The 25,044-nt window shown below is 40.6% G+C and overlaps 1 protein-coding gene across 3 annotated transcripts in view; it reads left to right on the forward strand.

The window, feature by feature from the left end:
* Positions 1–5,363: 5,363 nt before the first annotated feature.
* COL12A1 (collagen type XII alpha 1 chain) overlaps positions 5,364–25,044 on the forward strand; it is a 99,975-nt gene continuing 80,294 nt past the window's right edge. For 2 of the 3 annotated variants that reach the window (XM_054280622.1, XM_054280624.1), the window contains exons 1-10: positions 14,102–14,644; positions 16,661–16,777; positions 17,524–17,667; positions 18,544–18,600; positions 19,277–19,540; positions 19,654–19,818; positions 20,266–20,439; positions 21,260–21,550; positions 21,780–22,382; positions 23,778–24,050. In XM_054280622.1, the coding sequence (XP_054136597.1) occupies positions 14,626–14,644; positions 16,661–16,777; positions 17,524–17,667; positions 18,544–18,600; positions 19,277–19,540; positions 19,654–19,818; positions 20,266–20,439; positions 21,260–21,550; positions 21,780–22,382; positions 23,778–24,050 (2,107 nt within the window). In that variant the 5' untranslated portion in view covers positions 14,102–14,625. Of the gene's footprint in view, positions 5,675–8,217; positions 8,326–14,101; positions 14,645–16,660; positions 16,778–17,523; positions 17,668–18,543; positions 18,601–19,276; positions 19,541–19,653; positions 19,819–20,265; positions 20,440–21,259; positions 21,551–21,779; positions 22,383–23,777; positions 24,051–25,044 lie in introns of those variants that run through there. The other variant, XM_054280625.1, reaches the window with a different exon arrangement.

Here is a 25,044-nt window from a genome sequence, read left to right on the forward strand (position 1 = left end):
CCATACCATTTTATGATTCTCTGATCCAAAGATACTGGCTTCTCTGGTATAGTTGTATTTTTCTTTCTGATGGCTGTGCTCATAGTCGTAATTCTGGACAACTTGCAACTCACCTAAAACAAGTTATTATCTATTGTCAGCTGGTACAAAACAGCTCCCCAAAATATGCTGTTAGTACTAAGTATGGTATGGAGAATTTCTCTTTGAAGTCCTGGGGTACTTGAAATAACAGATCATGAACTAAATGGCTTCTAGGGATCTTTTCCAGCCTCATTTACTATGGTTCTGTGCATTCACACCAGATTCACTTGTCAGAATGCTTAAAGTTTTGAATGTTTGTCCTGCTGAACTGAGGATTTGGGGTTGACCTTTACATCCTCTAAACCTTTTTGGAAAGATACGTATTGGGATAGAGTGCAGCAGCAGCTGATTACTCCCCCTTGACAGCTTTCCTCCAACCTGCTCTTCAGTCAGAGGAATCACCACATCCTCATTGCCATTTGTGTCTGTGGGGGAGAGAAGGCCAGCATCAGCAGTCAGCCTGATGACAAGGTATTGAGTCTTAAAATTCCCTCCCATCATTAATTATTCCACTGTCTGCAACAAAAGGATCAGGTCGCTCATTAGCTAATGCAACCTGAACTTTCAGCAGCTTTGAATACTTTACATTCAGACACAAGCTTATCTTTTCTGTAAGACTACCTGCCACAGACCCTGCTGTCCCAATAGATTCAGAGCTTGGCACTGTGCCATTTCAGCATTTGTTGCCGATTAATATCGAGACCTTCTTCATAGGAAGAAATTACTTTGCAATAGTTGAAATTCTACCAAATATAGGGAAACCCATGGCTATTAACCCTTCAGCAGATGTTGAATTCAATTAGGTACTCAGTGAGCACTGTACTACAATGTTCTGCAAGTAGCAGCTAGTGGTTAGTGATTTCTAAAAATATTTTAATTTTTCAAAATTATAGGTTTTCTCAGTGATCATCAATCATCATTGTTTCACCAAGAAACCCTCAGCTACATGAAGATGAATGCTTAGATCTACATTCACAATTCTTTGTGGCCAGTCCATAGCTGTGACAGGAACAATTACATTAAAACATACAGTGATACCTGAAAAATATACAGAGTCACCATACTCAATTTATTTGCTTGTCCTCTTTAATCAAGCAAGATTTGTACTGGTTTCATAGAGGAATGCTTCCTGAATAGATTAGGACTCTGTCATGAAATAATGAACCAGCTTCTTTCAAAGAAAGCAACTTTATTTAGAAATGTTACAATATTAAGTGTGTTTATGAATATATAAGGGACTATAAGATCGTTGCATCTATTTTTTCCAATTTAAGTATTAAAGATCTATTTTTTTTTAAAAATGACTGCCTACAAATTAACTGCACTTTCTCAGACTCACAAACTCCACTAAATACCAGCTTCTTTCTATTTATAACTCTGCTTTTGAAAGATTTATTTGCTTTTCCAGTTCTACTTATCTGGAGCCACAATAATTAACTTTCACAACATTACATGATGGGAAAAAACAGTTACACAAATTAGAGAAATAAATAGTTGCTAAGGAAAACATACCTGGTAAGGCAGATAATTATTTCATGGCTGTCACACTTTCCAGGGATGCTGCTTCTGTAGTTGTTCCACTGAATGAGCAGATTTCAGATAGAACAAATCCTCTCTGAACACTGCTAATATAAGAAGCCAATCCTCATTATGAGAGGTCAGACTAGTTCTGCTCTCTGAATTCCAGCTCTGAAATGAACTTATCCAAATAAACAAACACCAGACTGAGTTTTTCTCCTGCCATTGACTAGAACTCACTCATATAAGGAAGAGCCTTGTGAAAACTATTAAATGTGTTTTGTCCTTCTGCATTTTATGAGTGCAAATATAATCCTGTGCAATATTAGTCTTATGACTGATTTAATAGAGAAGAGAAAATATACTGGAAAGGCTGTCCATTGTGCAGTCAGGAATAAATGGGCCTCTTAAATGACTGTACTAAGACAGTGTTTAATTTAGATGCACTGTAGTGATGGATGCAGTGACAGCCTGACCAGCAAAGTTCTTCCTGGGCAGATGTACTGTACTGGCTGCAAGTCACTGGCAGCAGCACAATTTTGCTTGTACAACTATACTTAATGCTTAATCTATATATTCTTTGATGTTCAAAGAGCTGACACTTTCTTTAAATTCTTCCTCTGTGCAAGACATACACTCAAATGCATATATACATATGAAGAACACATTTACCATGTTCATATGTAAAGCAGATGCAACTAACTGTCAAGACAATACAGAGGCCAAATCTAGTGTGATAGCCACATGGAAATGATATTTAAGGCTTACAATGCTGAAATGCAGAATATACTGTTTTATTTTGCCCTGGCAATGCAGTTTGAGAGAAAAAAAAAAAAAAAAAAAAAGAGGTGTCAGAAAGACAAAGTTTCCTGAATTACTCTAGATCCAAAATCATTTCAAAATTTCTAAGAAAGTCCTGGTTACCTGCAACATTACTATTACACACCTACACCAGAAATGGAAAATATTATTAAAAGTATAAATATGAATTTAAATGTTGATTTTTTGTATTTAAATCTGCCACTGTTTCAGTGTGCTCAGATTAGATAGCAAAGAAAATTGTGGAGTTGGAGTGCAGTGGTCTTAATGTGTTTAACACTTGCCTAAGAAACAAGCAGACAGGAGAATGTTAGTAAATGTTTATGCATTTCAGAAATGCCTTCTGCATCACATACTATGTACTCAGACTATGAATGTACATAGCAACAGTGCTGATTGAAAACAACCCATTTAATTACTGTGATGTATGGAAGGACACACTCTAAATGCAATTTGATGGTGTATTTTGCACATAAATGATCTTAGGAGAATCATGGTTAGAAGAGTTAGAATAAGGAGTTATAGATAAGAACAAAATCCTGCTGCCCTTGGAGTCAATTAATTGTTTGCTCTTGACAGCTCTGAATCTTATTTTCTATGAAGAAATTAGGCAACTCTGGTCAGCTGAGAGGAAGGGGAGATACTCCCCTCAGCAGCATCTAGGTCTGTGAGGGGGAGTGTATGAGATCCTTGCAGAGCTAGGAGACCCCTTGCTTTCAAAGCCTCCACTAATGTAAATCCACTTCTAGCAATACAACAAATTATTTAAACAATATTTCTGGATGATTTAACTTTTACATAGAACAATGCATATTTTCTTCCAGCTTCATTTTTTGTATTAATTGCTCTTCACTATTAACATAATATCTTGGTTATCCTATGATGAAAAAATCCACCGTATATTGTAAAAAAATATCGTTGTAGTGCACAAGTGATAAAAATACCTAATTTGCATTAATTCACTTCCTGTGGAAGGATATTTCTTTGTAATCCCTGATGTCCATTCTTAAGAAACTATTTTCTACACCACATTTATACTCATGTTCTTGGTGTGTTCATTCAGGGAACTAAAAATTTTAAAATGTATTATTACTTAGAAATATTGCTTTTCCATATCAGACCTGGATAGGAAGAAATACAGTTCCCCATGCCAAAATGATGCCAAACGAGAAAATCCAACTCAACAGCTGGGCAAGGGGGTTTAATAGGTCAAGAGTTTTATCAGCGCAGGAGACGTTGCTTTTGGAAAGTGCATTCTATCAATACCAGACAGCTGAAACTGTGCCGTGTCCCAAAGACAGCTGACTCGCTTCCAAAGTGTCTGGAAATGTCAGCGCATGTCTTCTGGTTATCACTTTCTTTTCAGCATTTCGCTTCTGGTGTAGATGACAGGTCTGTTGCAGAAATGAAGCTCAGGAGACACAGGTCCTCCTGCCGACAGGTCCTTGATGTCCCAGTCGTGCGGAAAAGTGCCCAGGAGCGGACCTCTGATAAAATATTAACCTCCGCTTTCGGTCCCTTCCACGCCGGCGGGAGCCCCCGCGATGACTCCGCAGTCACGTCGTGCACGGAGCCGAAAGGGACCCAGTGCGACCCCGGAACGCGCCCGGCCGCTCCGAGTGGGGCTCCCAAGCTCTGCGCTGAGGCATGGCCCCATCTCTCCCTCTCTCCGCCCTTCCCGGCCCTGTTTTCCATCCGGTCCCCACAGCGGTGGCCCCGGGGCCCAGCGGCAGCCTCGGCAGGCGGACAGACGGACGGTCGGTCTGTCGGTCGCCGCTGCTGCTGGGCGCCGCCACCGGGGGGCGCTCCGGCACCACGGATGGCGGCGGTGCGGCGGGGCCGCGGCGCTGGGGCTGCGGGACGAGCGGGGCTGCGGCGGGAGGATCCCCAGCTTTCCCCCCTCCCTGATCACCCCTGCTCCTCGCTCATCTCTGTTCCGCGTCCCGAGTTTGCGCACCCGCTCCGAGGGGACGGTGACATCCCATATTTTAGCCCGAAGGGGTCCCGGAGGACCGCGAGCGTTACCGGGGATGCCGTTCCCCACGGGTGTGGGAGCAGCCCCGCTGCTGGCGCGGAGCCCCCCGGGATGCTCTGTCTGGGCCCTCGGGCAGAGAAGGGCCAGGCTATTTTGCCGTGTCACTCTCTGGGCACGGCGTGCTGCAGAGGCTGGAACACGTCGGGGGGCCCGGGGAGACTCCCGAGAACGAGTGATGGGAGATCCTCGCGGAGCCGGTCCCCCAGCGGACCACCTATTTTGGAAGATGATGTTCCTGAAGGCACGGAATTTCAGACGTGGGCTACGGGCGCGGATTTTCCGCGGGGTCCGAGGGACGGTCGGTGCGGCCGTGCGCCCCGTCCCTCAACCCGGGGAAGCGCACCCACCCCGCCGCAGGCGAGGGCTATCGGGGGGGAGTGTGTATTTAATGCAGGTTTAATGTATGTATGGCTGCATACGGTTGAGGCTAGACACACCTGAAGCGTGACACCATGATTATTATCACCTTTCCCCTCAAGGCTCCTGGGAGTGCCTGCACTCCCTTGCAAGAAGATTGTGTCAGGGATCAGCCCAGCCTCGGATCCTCCGCGGGGGCGGCGGGGGCTGCGTGGAACCCCCCGCCCGGGGACACCCTCCGCGCCGCCGTCCGTCGAAGCCTGCCCGGAGACTCAATTTTTCCACTGCCCTCCCGCGTCCTCCCCGTTTGGGAAGCCTAGGGGAGGGAGGGAGGGGGCGGCGGGCCGGGCCCCTGCCTCCGGGCGCGCTGCCGCCGCGGCTCCCGTCTCATGCCGCAGGAATGCGCGGAGGTATGCGCCAGTTTCCAGAAGTGGATCCCCTTCCTTGCTGGAGCACAGCAGCGCATATATCACCCGGTGGCAGCAGTCCACCTTCCCTGAAGTTTCGTAACCGCTTACGAGGGTAAACTGAGAGTTGGGAACAGCCCTCTATTAAGTAGCAGATTGAGAAGAGGCTCTTCCCACTTGGAGAAGGCAAGTCTTCCCAGACAGACCCCTCGCATCGGGAGCTACAGTAATCGAGACGCCTCCTCTGCGCTCACTGTTGCCGCTGCTGCTGCTCCTCAGTCGCCGCTGCTGCTACTTGCTGCTCCCTCCACAAGGTGCCCCCGGAGCTTCATCCTTAATCCTCCTCCCTTTATCCAGGTCCGACGGCTGCGGCTCCCGCCGCTGCGGGCACCACCGGAGCCATCGCCGGAGGAGCTGTCCCGTCACGGACCCCGGCGCCCTGCGGCCACCCCGGAAGGTCTGTGTGTGTGCGTGTGCCCGCGCAGGAGCGGGGTCCCTGCCCGCCGAGCCCCGCGTCCCGCTCTGTCCGCACGCACCGCGCACGCAGCCCCTGGAGCTGCCGCGGGATGAGGACGGAGCGTGTGCGCATTGGGCATGCCGGAGCCGGCTGCAGCTGCGGCCGGGCGGGCCGAGAGGCTCAGGGCAGGGCGCCCCGGGGCTGCTGGCTGCCAGCCCGGGAAAGGCACGGGGAAGCCCGGCGGGATGCCGGCCCCCAGCGCTGCCCGCGGACGGGTGCCTGGGCAGAAAGGCGGGCAGGGGCGGTGGTGTCCCGGAGACGGAGGCTCAGGGTGGCCGGAGGCTCCAGGCGGAGCCTGCTGTCAGCGCCCAGGGCGCCTGCAGGCATGCTACCGCTGCGGCTTTGGCAGGAGCTCTCGCTTCCCTCCCTTGTGTGTGCAGCTGCCGGTGATGCTTTGTCCTGCTTCCAGTTTTTTATATCTTTGATAGGCTTTTCCTGCGCTTTTTTTTTTCTTTTTCTGTTTGCGTTAGGTTTTTTTCTTCTTGAAAGTGTTAAATGTCATGCATTGTGTGGTTTAGAAATGCTTTGGCTAAGCTTTTGTAGGTTGAATTAGCCTGAGATAGGATTGGCAGTGTGAAAGCCCGGGTTTGACTTTTTCTAAGTGGTCTCTAAAGATCAATGAGAAAACCTTTAGTTCTGACACAAAGTCTGCTGTGTCCCTGCTGAGCCAGGAGGTGTCCTCTGTCACCTCCAGGGTTTCTTTCACACACCTAAATTTGTGAGAAGGAAACAGTGTTTTTAGGTTAGCAAATTAATGCTTTGGCTGAGGTGGTGTATTTCATGAAATAAAAACGTGTATCAGGAATGGAAGACCTGCAGCAGTGGAGAATTCCTAGATGCCTTTGTGAGATGATTAATTTCTGTTGCTTTTCAAAACGATCAAAAGATGGCAGTCAAAGCTCGCATGAGCTTATCAGGACAAAATGTTCTTTAGCGTTGAATTTAGGCGATCTTTCAACTCACTGCAGGATGCTGTAGATCTGCCCAGGGGCAGCCATTTCCCACGCAGAGCAGTGATACGATTTTGGAGCTTTCAGAGCATTTTAATACTAACCTTGGCCTTTCTTGTGTTAGTGTCATTATGGTCAATATTGCTCTTGCTCTTCTGTTTAGCCACTGGAACTGCCATTAGACTGAAACCTTTACTTAGATTTTTGTTGGGATTTTGGTATTTTCGTGTGCAGTCAAGGCGTTTGGCTAAGGCAAGTATATACAGCTGCTCAAATGAAGCCTATTAAGCTCAGATCAGTAACTGGGAAGTTCCTGGATCTCCATAGCGTCTTCCCACCAAATGTGCCTTGCTGGTAGTTCTTTAGATGGTAGAAGAATATTGTTTTCCCTTTCAGTTGTTTCTGTGGACTAATGATTTATGTTTTCTTCTTTTGTTTTGCTCTTGGAACATTCCTGATTAAATTTGTTGCCTAATTGCTTTTGGAATTCTCTTTACCCCAGCCTAATTATGATATATGATGCATGTATGACTTTATTAATACAAATTGCCACTCTCCTACTTCTTGAGATAGAAAATCTGAAACTATAGAAACAGTTACATGCATGTATAGGTTCATATTAGACTTTACTTAGACAAGGAAATAATTTGGAAAGTTTTGCTAGAGTAATTGGCAGTAATTTTACATGAATTAGAGCATATAGTTATGAAGGTATAGCTGTTTGCAATTAGGAGCCACTAACTTGGCCTAATCCCACTTCTTGTGCTGGACAACTGGCAGTTGGTGTGAGACTCTTATGCCTGTCAGCTTTATATAGTGTATTTTAAATATATTTTCTCTCAGGACATGTAAATGAATTATCAGATGTTGAAACATCATGGCTAGACAGACGTGTCAAATTTCAGATGTGTGTTACACACACTTCTGTATAACCTATTTCAGACTTTCAAGAAATGAAGAATAGCGCAATTGTAGGCAGAACCCCTCAAAAAAGTTTTATTACAGTTTCCAAACTGCCTTGAGACCAGTAAAACAAAGCTAACTAAGTGGTTCAACAGTTATGAAAAAGGAGCCGATTAAAATCCCCAGCTGAAAGAGACATTTAGTTGATCCAAAGCAGGAATGACCTCTGAATTAGCTATCATCACATTCAGCGATGAAGTCATGGAGCTCCCTTCTGGCTGCTGCCTGTGCGGAGGCACAGATCTTCACTGCGCTTCCCTGATCAAATTAACCCTAACTGGGTTAAAGCTTCGTGTGCTTACTGTGATTGGAAAGGGTTCAGCAACAAAAGGCATATTATAGCGAGACGAGACTCCCCAGTTAGTCACACAGATCTTTCGTCGTCTTGGACAGCTTTCAAGTCTAGAGGTTTCAACCTGGTCCCGTGGGTGGGGGCTGGGGATAAGGGAACAAAGTGAAATCCACGATTTGTCTTTTTTATGTTTCATGAATACACCCACGCAATCCTTTAATCCACATGTATCATTTCCTTCTCGTTTCTCCCCCTTCCTCCCTTCCCCATCATTGCAGATTCATTCATGTTGTTGTGATCTGAAAGGGCAGAAATGAAGACAGCGCTGTGCTTGGCAGTCGCTGCTCTGTGTGCAGCCACCCTCCTCTCCTCCATCGAGGCTGAAGGTAACCTTCTCCTCCCTGCCCTCTTGCCCTGGTGCCCCACTGACCAGCAAACCTCACAGTCAGCCTTGAGCTACTGGCTCTCTCCCTCTCTGTTTTTGAGTGTGAATACTTCACCTTCTTTCTTTCTCTCCTTCAGAGAAACACCTCTCCTTCCTTGCCCCGCTCCTTCTGTGTTCTGTTTCTCCCGGCTAGTGGGCCGGAGCGTAGCTCCCTCTCTCTGTCCCTCTGGTGTGCTGTCCGCACCACCCCACAGGCAGGACCTGGGCCAGCCGCTGTGGCCACCCGGGCGCAGGGCCCGAGGAGCCCTTTGCCGCTGGCGGGCAGCCCGGCGTGGCCGGGGACATGGCTCTGCCCCCAGGATGGACCAAGAAGGGCTGGTCTCTGGCTTCTTTTAGTAATGTTGAGAGAGGACACGGAAAACCTACTACTCAACAACCTGCAACTTTGAAATAAAATGCTCCAACAGAGTCTGGCTCTCTGCGCCTGTGTGTTGTGTCCGGCCGGCCGCCTCGCCCCCGCCCCACCGGCCTGCCTGCCGGTGCATCGGCCTCCCCTGCTCGGCGGGGCGACCCCCGGCTGAGCCTCGGGGAGGCCGGACCCTCCCTCAGGGACACCTCAGCTTCTGTGCTGGGTCTGACCCGGGGAACACGCCTGGGAGGTGCTGCTAGCACTGTGACATGTGTCATGGGCACCGCTGAAGGGAAGGCTGGGCCAGGCCTTGCTGTGGCAGCCTGGGCTCCAAGGCTCTGGCATGCAGGTGGTACCGTCATCTCCAAAAAGGCTTTCCTTTTCCTTCTCCTCCTCAGCCCTCAGCGCAGTCTCTTTGGAGGCTGAGGCCCCTGGGAGCCCTGGCAGCATCTTGCCTCCTGCTGAAGACCTGGGGAGACTCATCTTCCCTGCCACACTTGGCGCAGTGTGGCTCAACATGGCCTGGCCTGGCCTTTGCTCCCCAATGGATTAACAGCAACAGTGTCCTGCGCCCTCAGTGTGAGCTGCTTGGCTCTTTGGTCATAGTCATGGAATTTCTGCCAGATGTGGCTTCCAGGGGAAATATAAAGGCTGAACATCCTGCACTGAAATGACTTGATCTGACCTCTGGGACCTGACTCCATCATAGGTGTGAACTCTTCTGGATTTACTGGAAAAAACCAGAAGCCAGCAACTGATTACAACTGATTATTCTTTTTTTTTTTTTTTTTTTTTTTTTTTTTTTTTTTGCATTCCTTCTCTTTCTGTCTTGAACTGAAACAAATTCCCTGATCATGGCCTGCCACAAGCTCCCTTGTCTGGACCTGGTCACCTTGGCTGATCTATTCTAAAAGCATGGGGTGTCAGAGATGCCTCTGCGGTGTTTGGCCCCCAGGCAGTAGTAACAGGGCTCGCCTGGGGCTTGCAGATGTAAAATACACTGGCTTTCTGGAAAAAGATTGCATTTTTGCCAGTAGTGCAACATCTGGTCACCCTAGGAGAGAATCAGTCCACTGCCTTCCTCTCGTGCTGTGTTGCTGTTGGCAAAGGAACCGAAAAAGGTCATTTGAAGTCATTTCAGAGCTGCATTTGAAACGCAGGACTGCTGTGCCAGAGAAAGCAGAGAAAGTGTACATTTTTGATGGAGGAAGGGAGTGGAGGTGTTTGTGCATTCTTCCCCATCTTAGAAGGGATCTCACTTAGAGCTGGACTAATATTGCTGTTGTCCTGCACTACGATTTGCATGTGTGGAGTATGTTATTTCGGAACGTAAGCGAAGGTGTTTTATTTAGCTATAGTGTAGACTAAACTAGCCATAGCTTCAGTACTGTTAAAGCAAGCTACAAAAATGTATTTGGAGCAGCAGAGTTATAACAGCAAATCTTGACACATAGCTGGATGACCTTGATTAGATGTTGGAGGATGCACTATTGCCAAGCAAAAGAGTGGATAAAACCTGATCTTGAGAGTTGTAGAGGACTCTTGGACAGAAACTTACATTACTTTGCACTCAGAAATGTTTGATAAATAAAATACCTAATTTGCAGTGATCTTGTTTCTATGAGAAAATTCTCCTAGCTCCAGAGTTTTGAAGTAAGAGCAGGGAAGTGTGGGGTGAAAAATTGTGGTGCTGAAAACACAGGGAGAAATAGTGGTGCTGAAAATGAAAGTTCAAAACTAGGACTGCCTTAGAACTTGCTGTGGTGGGAATTACTTTTGTAGAGATTTTTACAGTGGACTTTTGTTTGCACTATACTGATCATTCTTTTGCACTGTTTTAATTTTGTGCTGCAAGTTTGCATAATTTTGTAAATTGCATCTTATTTACTTTAGCAAGTTATTTCCTTACTAATGAATCTACTTTATTTTGGTGTAATTGCATCTTAGATCCTGTTTGCTGAACTGACTTTCTCCTGTGAACATTAGTCCCTTGGTCTTATTTTTCCAAATTTCAGATCACTTTGTGGCAAAGCTATCCTCCCCTGCCAGTCAGTCCTGTGTCTCTTTTCTTGGTTCTTTTTGACTCTCCACATACCATTCACAGGACATGCATTTTAAAATTTCTTTTCCAAAGGTGTGGGTAGACACTTGATAGGATGAAAAGGTGAGAGGAGAATAAGAGAGAGAGCCATTTAATGTGATGAAGATTCTTGATATGACGTGGAAAGATGGGGTGGGAGCAGAGGAAAGAAAAAGCTTAGTTTTATTTTCTGCCCTCCTTCAGCTTTCATTTTTCAGTCTCCCCTGGGAGGAGATCTGGTGTTTATCTGATGCTGCTGTCCATAGATTCCTGAACTTTCCAGTAGGAAACTAGTTCTTCATCAGCATCACAGCTGCTCTGAAGTCCTTTGTGAGAGCTGTGCTCTGCTGCTCTTGGCAATGAGCAGTGAGCTGCAATAATGGCTTTAGAGCTTTTCTACAGAGGTACAGCAGAACAGGAGTTTCTAGTTGGGCAGTCACTGTAGGAGTAGAGGGGGGAAAGCCCACATATAGTCTGAATGCACTCATGCCCTTTCACTGGGGAAGTTGTTTGTTTGCGGTGGTCAAGGAAGCAAATCTGTTTTCATGCTCAGCATTTTTGCTTTTCTTTTACAGTAAAATTCTTCTTGTTTTATTTTGCAATCCTTCTGATATCTCTCTCCCAGATTAAACTCCCTGTGTGTGATTCTATATTTTATACTTAAACATAAAGTTGTTTATACGTAAAGTTGTTTTGTGCCTTTTTAGTCCAGCACAGCAATACTCCAGTGCATTCCATGTCTGTCCACATGTCAGATTTTTTTTCTGTTACAGTATTTTTTTCATCTGTGATCACAAAGAGCCAAAGGCTCTTATTCTAGTCATAGTTAAGTACATTGGCATGTGAAGAATCTATTAATTATAACCTCCAGTTACTGCTGTGATGTTTTCATGGCTTCTGTAGCATATCATGTTTCTTAATACAGAGGGATTTTCAAAGGCACAGGAAAGAAATGAGGAAATCATTGGTTTTGTGTAGCCGAACTGAGCTTCTGACTTTTCAGTTTTTCAGGAATTGGTTCAGACCTAGAAAAGTCTGTTTTCTAGGCTGGAGGTAGGGAAGGAGGGCATCACTAATCCAGGTGTGGAACCTTTGTGTTGTGCATAAAAAGGTTTGTCTGGTGAAAAATCTGTTACCAGGACACCAGTGTAGTAAGTGACAAATAATCGCAGCATAGCAGTTACAAAGGATTAGAATTTTTGGCTTGTAATGAATCTGCATTGAGTGCATTAATTTTCATTGACTGAATAATTCAGAGGTGATCTGAGATAGCTGAAACTTTTGAAGTTTTGAAACTCATTGGTAGAACCATTATTTTATTATCTTTTGATGGCAATATCTTTTGAGAAAGAAGCTGCTGATTTCCAAGTTCCTAAACAGACAGCCATGTAAATTGACATGTGAAATTGAAATTTCTGTATATGTGAGGGTGACTCTACTTTTTCCTGCTGCTAATTAGAAGCAAAATATGCATGCATGTGTAAGTGTATATACACATGCATATACATATATATGCACACAGGTGTAAAATTTGGTAAATATTAATATATACAATGTGTGTGTATATATAGGTTAGGTCGAGATACGTATGTCTTTATTTGTATAGGTATATAGTTTTAAAGGAAATTTTTTAAAGTACATTTATGACCTTTGCATCTTCAAATTTGAAGAAGTTTCATAAACATATATAAAATTAAAAAATGCAAAGACACACATGGCAAAATTTCTGTGTTGTGATTGGCAATGAATACCTAACAAGTCTGAGAACTGCTCTTTTTAGAAATTGCCCTTTACTGCATTTCTAGGCTGTAGGTCATTCCAGTCACATTGACAAAGCAGGCTTCAGAGGAGCTTAACTGGGGTAATGATCTAGTTAGTTGTACCAAATTCATGCCACTTCTGAAAAAAATAATAAATGAAGAGTTCTGGCACCTTCCAGCCTGAGGAGGCCTTATCACTGGGATGGTTAGGCTGAGCTTACTCTTCAGCTTCTGTAGATTGTATGATATTTTAACATGGGCTGGCACATTATTTTACATGCTAATTATAGTGTGTCTTTTCTAGTGATGGAATCACAAAATATTTTTCACATAGGGATTATGGATGGCAGCTACTTCCAATTTATATCACTTCTAAATCTGGTTCTAGATACAAATTACTTGACATTGCAGTTACATTTTATTTCTATCTTGTTAAGGTATTCACTGGGATCCTCTAGCAGTCACATTGTGTTATCTGAAAAAAGCTGTAATTTTTTAATATTTCCTATGAAGTAATACAAGCTAATATAAGACATGCAAGACCTGCATAGCATGCGAAAGATGCTTTGCCCTCTTTTTTTTTCTTTTTCAGAAATTATACCCTTATGTAACAAAAGAAGGGTATATGTTTTAAGTACAATGGCAATATTTTAGGTACATTATGTCTGATTTTTTTTTTTTTTTTTTTTTTTTTTTTTTTTTTTTTTTTTTTTTTTTTTTTTTGTGGTGCATAACATAGAAGATCCAGTTAAGGAAATGATCATAACACAGTTCCAAGAGTGGTCAAAATTAATGCTGTGGAAACATGATTGTTGTACAGTAGGATATGTTTTTGCTGCTCTGGAAACCTGTAGGGGAGCCATGCATTTCTGTGCATTCACGGTTGGATCACAGTATGAAGGCAATACTACAACACCATGACATATTATGATCATGATCCTGTACCTTGACAAGTCATTGGGAGGTTTGGCATGGATTTTGATGGACACAGGATCAGCAGTGTCACTACACTAAGAATAGGTGCAACTTCACTGCTGCAAGTAGCCTGACATCAAGACTGCTTGCTGGAGTTAAGCTGCACTCACACATAAGATTTTGTTGAGTGAAATTTTAAGGTTTGTCCCTGTAAAGGGGCAAACTCCTACTACAACAAGGGGCATTTCTTTCCTAGACTCTGGTTTGATTCAGTATTGCAAATGTATTATTTTTCACTGGTGAATTCCCTTCTAGAAGAAGAATTTTAATGAGATGGAGTAACAGTTGCCCTGTTTTATTATCACAATACGGTTTTTATCGTCTAAACATTTTTCTGTACTTCAGCTTACTACTCTCAGTCATATGACCATGGTTTGGTCTTCACCCCACAGCTGGTTTCACTTGGGTGAAATCTGACCCCTGTGAAGGTCCATGGATCTTTTGGAGATTCTGTTTGAGTATCAAAAGCTCACAGGCCATCTGGAAGACATTTTGATGACATTGGGTCCAAAGAGCTTTTTTTTTTTTTTCGCTCAGGAAAATTCCTTTTTGGATTTCTATGGGAGAAGTATTCCGTGCTTGAGTTTGATAAGCCAGCCATAGGCTGAGAATGAATGGATTTAAGTACAGCAGTGAAGGCGGGGATTAGGTGTCAGAAATAACTATGATGATAAAGGCAGTGAGGTTTTGGAACAATTTCTGTGGGAAGCTGTCAGTCTTGACAATAGTGGAGGTCTTTAAGAATGATCTGAGGCAAACATGTCGGGAATGACACAGGGTGGCCAATCTTGTCTTGACCGTGGGATGGACAAGGGGACCTTCAAGTTCCCCTGCAATACCATTGTTTATGATCACCTGGATGAATGGATGCATCACTCATGTGTCAATGTACTATTCTTGTTACCTGCCAAGACCCACATCTGAATTTTCATAAAAAGGAAAAACATTCTTTAAAATGCTCAAGACTTTTCCTCACAGTCAGCTTTTTCAGTTTATCTGGAATCCGGTCATTTGGATATCAACAAGCTGGGCTGCTGCTGTCCTTCAGCAGTTAAAGCCTAAAGTCTCTGCTGCAACATGCCAATTTACTTGCAAGGTTGGTGGTGCTACTTTTTCCATGTACTGAATTTTTTTAAAAGCATGCTCAGGTCAGTTGTCTCTGCCTTTGCATTAAATTTGTCCTGAGCCATTGCTACTGAAACAATATTTTATAATGATATTCTTATCATCTAAATGTATTTTACTATTAACACATGTTGCATGATTTTGATACTAAGTAACTACCCTGCCATCTCTAGCATTGTGATGCTCATAAACTGAATGATGAATAAACTGTGCATGCAGGTTAATGGTCTAATCTCACTGCCTGTGTATGGACAACAGGAAAAATAACATTTACTTCAGTACTAGTGTTATCTATTGTATCAGTATTATAAAGCCATATTATCCTCTGGTCGGAAATTACAGAAAATTAAAAGGAAAAAAATGTCATCTATTTTTAGCTCAGTTTTACTTTTTGTAATTGGACAGTGCCTTTTCATAATTAAACATTCTAGCATTTACTACTTTATCTGCTTTTAAAATTATATTCAAATCTGACATGAAATCTGACATATGATGGAGATCTTCTATGAAACAGAAGATCTATCTTTTAAAAATGCCTGCAAAACTCTCTCACTAGTAGTTAAGGAAAGTATGGCTGGATCTAATCATACTTTGTAGACCTATTTAAACAATAATATATAATACACCTACCATGCACTGACAGTGAGTCAGTAAAATACTGCATGAATAAGCATGACAATTTTAAAAAGAGAATATCATTATAAAATATTTATTAAATGTCTTTGTGTAATGAACCTTGTACATGGAGGCTTTGTCCATTGTGGGAAGCTAAAAAACCAATAATCAACATTCCATTTATGTATGCATGATGCTGCAAATTAGCATATATAAACTATTTCTTTCTGTACTGTTCAATTACTTCTGTCATCAGCTCCTACAAATTTTATTTGCAGTCATTTGTTCAGTTCACTGGTGCCCTCTTTGCCATTTTCTATAAATTCTGTAAAATAAATGTCCTTAAATATATTTTGATGTTGTCTTTTCATAATTAACCATTGTGTTGTTTGGAACCATACTGGCATTTTATGTTAAAATGCCACTATTAGTATGGGTACACCTGCTGCAAAGGGAACATGAAAACAATAGTTTACACCTTTGAAATTGTACAGAAATCTGGTGTAAACAGGTAGAATTTATTTTTGAGAACTTAGCATCAGCTTGAATATTTTGGCAAATTGCAACCACTACTAATTCCATTTATTACTCCCTTAGTTCCTAAATCCTTTGTTGCTATATGCAAAGTATGTCACTTTAGTGGCTTCTAGGAACAAAGGGATGGAGTTCTCCATATTTTGGAATATAATGATACATCAGTGTATCATTATTGCTGATATACATTTTGCATGTATATTCCTATCTAGACCCTGACAGAAATTGTTTTACTGAACATTAAATGCCCAGTCTTTTCCTGTATTCTTTAAATAGTTAATTTTCTCTGCCAAGTTTCTAGATTCAGTGAAATTGATAAGAAATATCATATGCAGAGACTATATTTTAAAAGCTGATCAATTCTTTGATGTCTAATTAAGAAGAGTACTGTGTTCTCCACATCCTAAATGATCTCATGATATTGTAAGCAGGTTGTGATTTGGCATGCTTGTACGGATTGCACCCAGCATGTAAAAAAAATTTCCTTTAATTGTTATGTGAAATGTTTGCATATGTGGTGATTATCTGTGAACTCATTGTACATGTATCCAAATGTGTTTTCTATTGTGCTTGATTTTGCTGGCCATTCTTGAATGTCTTGGCAACTCAAGAAACATATGTTCTTTGCTGTCCTCTGTAATGCATATACTCTTTGATGTTTTGTCATATTTTGTCAGCTTTTATTTTACTCTTTTTCCAACAATATATCTTTATATTTGTTGGAAACAAATTTATGCAAAGACAATTTTAGTAAGCTTTGCTCAACCTTGTTTTATTTATTCATTTGCCAAAACTTGGTCAAGATTTTAAACATCTACCTGGTATAAATCTTTTGCAGTTAATCCACCATCAGACTTGAATTTTACAATTATAGATGAACATAATGTTCAAATGTCATGGAAAAGGCCACCAGATGCAATAGTGGGTTACAGAATAACTGTGGTTCCAACAAATGGTGAGTTCTGTCAACTTTTTAAATGTGATTACATGTTTTGAAATGTTGAGTTTATTTTTGCCTATATCTAACTTAAGTATGAGAGTAGCCATTAAAATCTTTTGTAAGCTAATGATCAAGCCTGGGTAGCAGCAAAGGGCATAGAGAAAAAACAGTTTTTCTTCCAAGTTCGAGCTATTCTTGCCTTAGTGTTTATCATTTTGGGACTGCAAGTTTTGGATGCCTTTGCTTTGTAGGGAGCAAAAAGGATGTAGAACCATCACTCTGCTCCTCTTCTGTGCTTTCACCCTAAAGTTCAAGAATTGTATTGTGCTATGTAAGACAGCCATTATTCTCTTTCACTTTAAGAAATAATCAGTGTAAAAGTGATATTGAATGAGAACAGGACATGATTTATTAGATGATAGTATATTTTGTATGTGCATATCAAGTTTCAAATTTCCTGGAATTTATCAAACACTTTAGCATTTTTTTCACTATTAAAAAAATCACATTAGCCTAAAATTTCATGTTTCAATATTTATACTTCATGAAAACAGACAGTGTATAATTCTAATTATATACTATATACTTACATATAATAATATATATAATATATATATTATATATTATTATATAATACTAATTGTATAATTCTACAATTATTGGGTTTGAGATAGGTTATTGCCTGTTGCATTTTGTTTTACAATCAGCTTACCAATATTGTATTTTAAGGCTGCATTGAGTGTTTTATATATTTATTGCAGATGGACCTACTAAAGAATTTACTCTTTCACCTAGCACTACCCAAACTGTCATATCAGATCTTACATCTGATGTAGAGTATATTGTATCAATAGCTTCATATGACGACAGAGAGGAGAGTCTGCCTGTTTTTGGCCAGCTGACAAGTAAGTAGCTGCAGTACAATTAGAAAGCCAATCAAGATAACTGAGTGGTCATTCACAAAACTTGGCTTTGATCCAGTTCTCCGACAAAATTGCCACATACCTAAACTCTCCTTCGATGGAGCTGTCTGAACAGCCTTTTTCTATTAGTCCTAGTGGAAGCAGAGAAAATTTACAAGAGGTCAAAGGATACTAACAGGAATAGAGTGTCTGCCAACCTCTATAGAATTCTTGGCAGGAGGCCACTACATTTTTTGAGCTGTACCTCCTTCCAATAAATTGCATTTGCTGAATTCAAGGGGAAGACAATAATTGACCTCAGTAACAAATGAATTGAACTGGCATCCTGTGTGAGAAAGCAAACTATATTCATCAAATAATAATAAAATGTGACACAATAGACCTAAATGCATACTAAAATATGGATTTTAAGCTTTAATAATTTATATTAATAATTTAAAAAGCATAAATTTAATTAAATAAAAATGCACAGCAGACTCTTTTCTATGACACATTTTGTATCATGTCTCAGGCTTCACAAAGAACCATGGGAAAATTATCAATTCCTTTAGGTGATAGAGAAGGGTAATACTGGTATTTCTTCCAGGCATGTTGCAGTTAATTGTCAGGAAATGACTCATCAAGATGTACAAATACAGAAGATTCTTAGATATTTACATTTTCTGTATTTTGTGTCCTGCTGAATACTATGTTGCCCAATCTGTAAATACAGGTGGTATTTTCAGAACCTGCATTTATGTTTTTGTGTTCTGAGGCTTGTTAGATGCATGTCTCTAATTCCTTATGTACTTTTCTTTGATGTTTAAAAATTTAACCCTGTTTCCCCCATTCATTTTGTCTGTGTTGTGCTTTGTGTAGTTCAGACAGGCGGCCCAGGGATACCAGAGGAAAAGAAGGTTGAGGCTCAATTACAAAGTAAGGTGCTTTGCTTTTCAACTTATCTGACATTTATCTTATCTGAAGACTAGCTCACAAAGTTAAACTGTGCTTCTGTGTTACCTACCAAGAAGTTAACTTGTAAAATTGTGTAGAATTAAGAAAACTTGTGGGGACTTGTGATAGAAAGATAAGCTACATTGAAAGATTAAGGTGCAAAGCTGGTACTGAAACTAGGGATTTCATGCAACTAACCTGAGCAAGTCCATGAGTGTCACGGTCCTATCAACAAAAGGTGTTGTGCTGTGGATATAAGACTTTGCAGAAGAACCTGTGCAGCTACAATGGGGAAATAAAGATGTGAGGCACAAATGATAACAAAATAAAATTTTTCTGTAACATCAAATCATTGCAAAAGGTTTTGTATGGGTGTTTTCATCTGTTGTGGCATAACAGATCTTGTGGATTAGTGTGAAAGGTGTCTCAAAGCAGTTCCCTTTTGATAATGGCTGTAAGAAAACTCGTATGGGTGTTCACTTATGTGAGCAAGGTTTCCCCAGGCAAAGTATCCCAGATAAGATCAATCCTTTAAATATGTGTTTGCTTTGGCTTTTACCTACTAAGTTTCCATTAGACATTTCTCACTGATTTGTAAGAATGCAATTGCTAATTTGCTAATAGAGTTGGTTTCCTTTTTTTCCCTGTTGTGTTCCAGGATGCTCCATAAGTGCAATGACAGATTTAGTTTTCCTGGTAGATGGTTCATGGAGTGTCGGAAGAAATAACTTTGGGTATATTCTGGACTTCATGGTTGCCCTTGTATCAGCTTTTGACATTGGGGAAGAAAAGACGAGAGTTGGAGTTGTTCAGTATAGTTCAGATACAAGAACAGAGTTCAATTTAAATCAGTATTTCAGAAGAAGTGATCTTATTGATGCAATTAAAAGGATACCTTACAAAGGTGGCAACACAATGACAGGTACAGATTTCCCACATACATGCTTATTCAAGCATTTCATTTCATAGTTCAAATTTGCTTCATATCCTAGTTATACAAGTCTAAAAAGACAAAACTTGTGATGTTGGTTTTAGGTGAGGCTATTGATTACCTTGTTCAAAACACCTTCACTGAGTCTGCTGGAGCAAGAAAAGGCTTTCCCAAAGTAGCCATTGTCATTACTGATGGAAAAGCTCAAGATGATGTAGAAATTCCTGCAAGAGAGCTTCGTAACATAGGAGTTGAAGTTTTTTCCTTGGGTATGTTGAGTTTTTCTAATGATTGAGAGATAAAAGAGTTAATTTATAAGTTTTGCAGACAGTGGGGTTGAAAAATTTCATTATGCCCCTCTTTTCTTGTGTATGCCTTGAATGGGGTCATTTGTGCCCTCCAGAGTGGAACACACTGCTTGTGTTAATTTGATGGTAATTATGTAACTCCTACATGGAGATTAATATGACTGACTAGCATAGTTTGAACCTTGGCATTATTCTCACTTACACAACATTATTTTCCCTGGTTGAAAATTGAGTCTTCCACCTCATTTCATTAATCATTATTTTGTAGTTTGATTATTGATCATGACAGAAGGCAGAACTAATTTAAACTCAGCCTTACCCCAAGATGTTTTAATACTTCACAAGTACGTTGAAGGTGTCTGTATTTTATGGCTACTTAACCATAGCCCTGTCTATTACAACTTCTAGGTATCAAAGCAGCAGATGCAAAGGAACTCAAACTAATTGCATCTCAGCCATCACTGAAGCATGTGTTCAACGTGGCCAATTTTGATGGAATTGTGGATATACAGAATGAAATTATCTTGCAAGTGTGCTCCGGTGTTGATGAACAACTAGGTGAACTGGTTAGTGGGGAAGAAGGTGAGACACTTTATAAAAATGTATTTGTAGCTTCAGTTTATCCCAATGTCTATTGAAGAGACTATTCCTACTTCCTTTGCTTTATTTATGGAGTTTCATCTGTTGCCTCACGTAGCAAGTGTGGAAAACTGGTTCCAGTTTTGTGTCTTTAAATGCAGGATAACAGAACATGTGATGTTGCAGATTTGGAATAACTCCATTATTCCATAGTTTCAAAGGCAACACAGTGATGTGCAGTTTGGACACAGGCATCACTTCTGTGGAAAAATGTATTAAAGGGAAAAAAATTGCTTGGTGAAGGGTCAAAATATGTAATGGATTGAGAACCATTGAGAACCAAAGCATGAAAACTGGAGAAAACTGAAAAAACAAAGACATGAAGCTGTATCATTGCAGCTTCCTCTCTCTGTAAGGTTTTAATAACTAGTTATTCTTTGACAAAAATGGCAGTAGAGATGACTCTGCTGTTGTAGTATTCTGCTCAAGTCTGCATTTGTTCATGTTTTCTACCGTGTTCCTGTAAGTGGTTCCTTCACTTTTGATTGAAGCAGTTTTAGATCTGGGCAGCACTTCTCCTGGAACTTATGCTATACTTGGGGGACCACAAATGCATTGCTCATATTTTTGTCCTCTCACTGATGTCTCATTTGGACTGTCCTGTAATTAATTTCTGTCTATTTATGCTAAAAAAAAACCCCAAAAGTGATTTTTAGTAATGATCAAGCAAAGATAACTAAACTTATTCCAGAAATAAAAACTGTTAAGCAAATATGTTTATAAATTGTACCTAATATTTGGATTTGTTTTTGATTTCTTTCAGTGGTGGAGCCTCCTTCAAATCTGGTGGCAACTCAGGTCTCCTCAAAGTCTGTTAGAATCACTTGGGATCCATCCACAAGCCAAATAACTGGCTATCGTCTGCAGTTCATTCCAATGATAGCTGGGGGAAAACAGCATGTATTGAGTGTGGGTCCTCAGACAACTGCTCTAAATGTTAAAGATCTCTCTCCAGACACAGAGTATCAAATTAATGTTTATGCAATGAAAGGACTGACCCCCAGTGAGCCAATAACGATAATGGAAAAAACACAGCAAATAAAAGTTCAAGTGGGTGAGTTTGGAACCACCTAATTTTCAAATTGCATCTCTTCATTGATGAAATCTCTGATGCTTGTTCTAATACTATACCTTTATTATTTTTGAGACACAGCTTTGCTTAGCTGTGTAAAAACTTACTTTGTTTATAAGCAGTTGTGTGTGATATACGAACTACAGATGCGATTGTAATGCTATGTGGCTATTGAAAATCCATTTACAGTAATTATTCTTTTCCTTTGCAGAATGCTCACGTGGTGTGGATGTAAAAGCTGATGTTGTGTTTTTAGTGGATGGTTCCTACAGCATTGGTATCGCCAATTTTGTCAAAGTAAGAGCCTTTTTGGAAGTGTTGGTTAAAAGCTTTGAGATATCACCTCGAAAAGTACAGATAAGTCTTGTCCAGTACAGCAGAGATCCCCATATGGAGTTTTCTTTGAACAGATACAACAGAGTGGAAGACATAATTCAGGCTATTAACACCTTCCCCTACAGAGGTGGATCTACCAACACAGGCAAAGCAATGACATACGTGAGGGAGAAAGTATTTGTTACCAGCAAAGGATCAAGACCAAATGTGCCGAGAGTAATGATTCTTATCACTGATGGAAAATCATCAGATGCTTTTAAAGAACCTGCAATTAAGCTGAGGGATGCAGATGTAGAAATATTTGCAGTTGGTGTGAAGGATGCAGTGCGCACGGAGTTGGAAGCTATCGCATCACCTCCTGCGGACACCCACGTTTACACAGTGGAAGACTTTGATGCTTTTCAAAGAATATCATTTGAGCTTACACAGTCTGTCTGCCTACGAATTGAGCAGGAGCTGGCTGCTATAAGGAGAAAATGTAAGCAACTACTAATACTTACTTACAGGAATGTAAAAAATGCAATGAAAAGAGGATCTGAACCAATGTTTTGTGCTTATAGTTACCTAAAGAATTTATTTTGATGAAATTGTCCATATACAAATGATAATTTTAATAACTGGGGATTTGCTTCTCATTTTCAAATATATTAAAAGCAACAGATGAAATTAATGGATAAATGGAAATGAAAAAAAAAATATTTCAGAAAATTTTTCCCCCACCCCTGCTAGATATCTAAAAAGCTAATAAAATGTGTGTCTATTGGAATGACCTTAGTGGATATGCTCTGCTTTTGCACTCAATGTCTTGAGTAAAATACTTACCAGAGCATTCTTTTTTTAGCTCTACAAAATGAGGTGGCAAGTCTAAGCTTGTCTTTTAGATGTTCAAAGGCAATGAAGTAAGGCCAATGACTCTAGAGGGCAATTTGATTAAGTTTTTGGGTAAAATTAATGGCCATCTGAAATGGGCTTAGACAAGACAACTTGGGACAGCAGATGCTAGGTGATAGTGATTGCAATCTAACTGTAAAGACTGAAGTGAAGAGCACAGGAAAGTCTTCACATGCATCCAAATTAGGCCAGCATGGATAATGTTTAACATTCAAAAGTTTTCTAAATTACCATCTTTGGTCAGATAAAGGTACTTGTGATTAGTTGCACCCACAGTGCCCCTATCTATGCTTAGTAGGACACTAACATTGAAAAGTCCCCACTATTGAAAGCCCAATTCTCTTTAAAATTAAACCTTTTGTTTCAGGATAGCTTTACGAAACAAACCAGCAAAGCAGCCTTTGTTTTAGAGGGCTTGAACAGTTTTAAGATCCCCACTGACAGGCTGACTAGGCCAAGCAAAACAAGCCTAAGATGTCAGATTTGTGTTTGTTCCTTGTGTCAAATTCCTTGTTCTCCCTTTGACTTCATTCTGGAAAAAATACTGGTTTTTATTTTGTCTTATTTTTAATCTAGACCTGAAAAAAAACCCAATAATTTTTAGTTTCCATTGAGGACATAATGTTATTGCTGTTCATTGGACATATGAAGTAGGGAACCCAACTTGATAATCAGATTCTAAATTAAGTTTTCATAAATATAGATATCTATTTTAGATGGACTGTTTTCATTTATCTAGAAATCACTGAGTTGGTGCTTCTACTTACTGTGAATGATTTTAGGCAGCCTAGGTATGATCTTCTTGAAATTTGATAGATATAAACAAGTGTAGAAAACAAATCTTGTGCGCATGCAAAAAAAAAATCTGTTAAATTAGAATAAATAAAATTATTGAAGAACATTTAATTATTTATTTTATAAATTTTGTGTTTAAAGTATTCTGGCAAGTGTGCCTCATATGCACGTTTTTATTTCCATACAGCTTACGTACCTGCAAAGAACATGGTCTTTTCTGACATAACGTCAGAGAGTTTCAAAGTGAGCTGGTCTCCAGCTGGACCTGAGGTTTTGTCCTATCTCATTAAATATAAAGTAGCAGTCGGTGGAGATGAATTCATTGTTTCTGTACCAGCTTCAAGTACCAGCTCAGTTCTCACCAACTTACTACCTGAAACTACCTACGCAGTCAGTGTGATTTCTGAATATGAAGATGGTGATGGCCCTCCCTTGGATGGAGAGGAGACCACCTTAGAAGGTAGGATTCCCATTATTCTCAGACACAAGGGATTCACATGTTCAAATAAGAATTTGCTTAGCTGGACAACAATGAAATGAGGAAGAGCCAAGTAAGGCTGAGAAGCTGTACTGCCATGCAGGATGAGAATAAGCATTATTGTATCTCAGTGCATTCAGTAAAGATTTAAAATTCTAATAATAAGGAAGCATTAAGTTGCTAAGATTGCAATTTAATTTTTCTGAGGTTGGATGTGTTCCTCTGCTGTGTTCCTTTGCAGTGGCCTGCTTTCAAATGAAGTAGTGTGCTCTCAATAATAAATTCCATGGCATGAATAATTGTCAATATAGACTCCAGTTGGACTACATGAACATTGTAGATCCTTTCCAATGGAACTATTCAGTTCTATTCTACCCTGTTCAATAATTAAGAGACTGATGCAGGAATGCATGTTGACTTCAATACATTTGCAATTTGCAATTTGCTATGTCTACATATAATATAACACTAATAGAAATCTTTTTTAATATACACTAGCCTTAAGTTTTGGTTAACTTTTTTTATCAGAAATTCATTGGTCTGATCCAATAACTGATTCAAAACTTCCATTGATGTCAGTATGTGTTTAATGTGATCTGTGGCTGTAAATTTAAGCATGGTAGCTTTACTTTTCCTTGTTAGAGTTGCCATGATGCATTTCTCCTGATTGAAAAGAGCAGCATGACAGTAGATGTGATTTGCTATTCCAGTAGTTGAACACTCAGTCTACTCTAAATCATGCTTTTAAAAATATTGATCTACTCTTTTTCATTATTCCATGCTGTCATTTGTGACCTTTGGTGACATAAATGGTTCCAAGGGAGCAAAAGAAACAGCTTGAAGATTTGTTAATTGCTCTTTCCTCTTAAGACTGATAGAAATAAACACTTATAAAATTGCTTAGTTTGGATGTTAAGTTTGGAAGATACAGCTTTCACTGTCAGTGTGCACATTTCCATGACTGTACCAGTCAGAA

Source organism: Melozone crissalis, unplaced genomic scaffold, assembly GCF_028551555.1.
Source record: "Melozone crissalis strain CALT ecotype California unplaced genomic scaffold, PUWL_Pcris_2 ptg000027l_1, whole genome shotgun sequence".
NCBI lineage: Eukaryota > Metazoa > Chordata > Aves > Passeriformes > Passerellidae > Melozone > Melozone crissalis.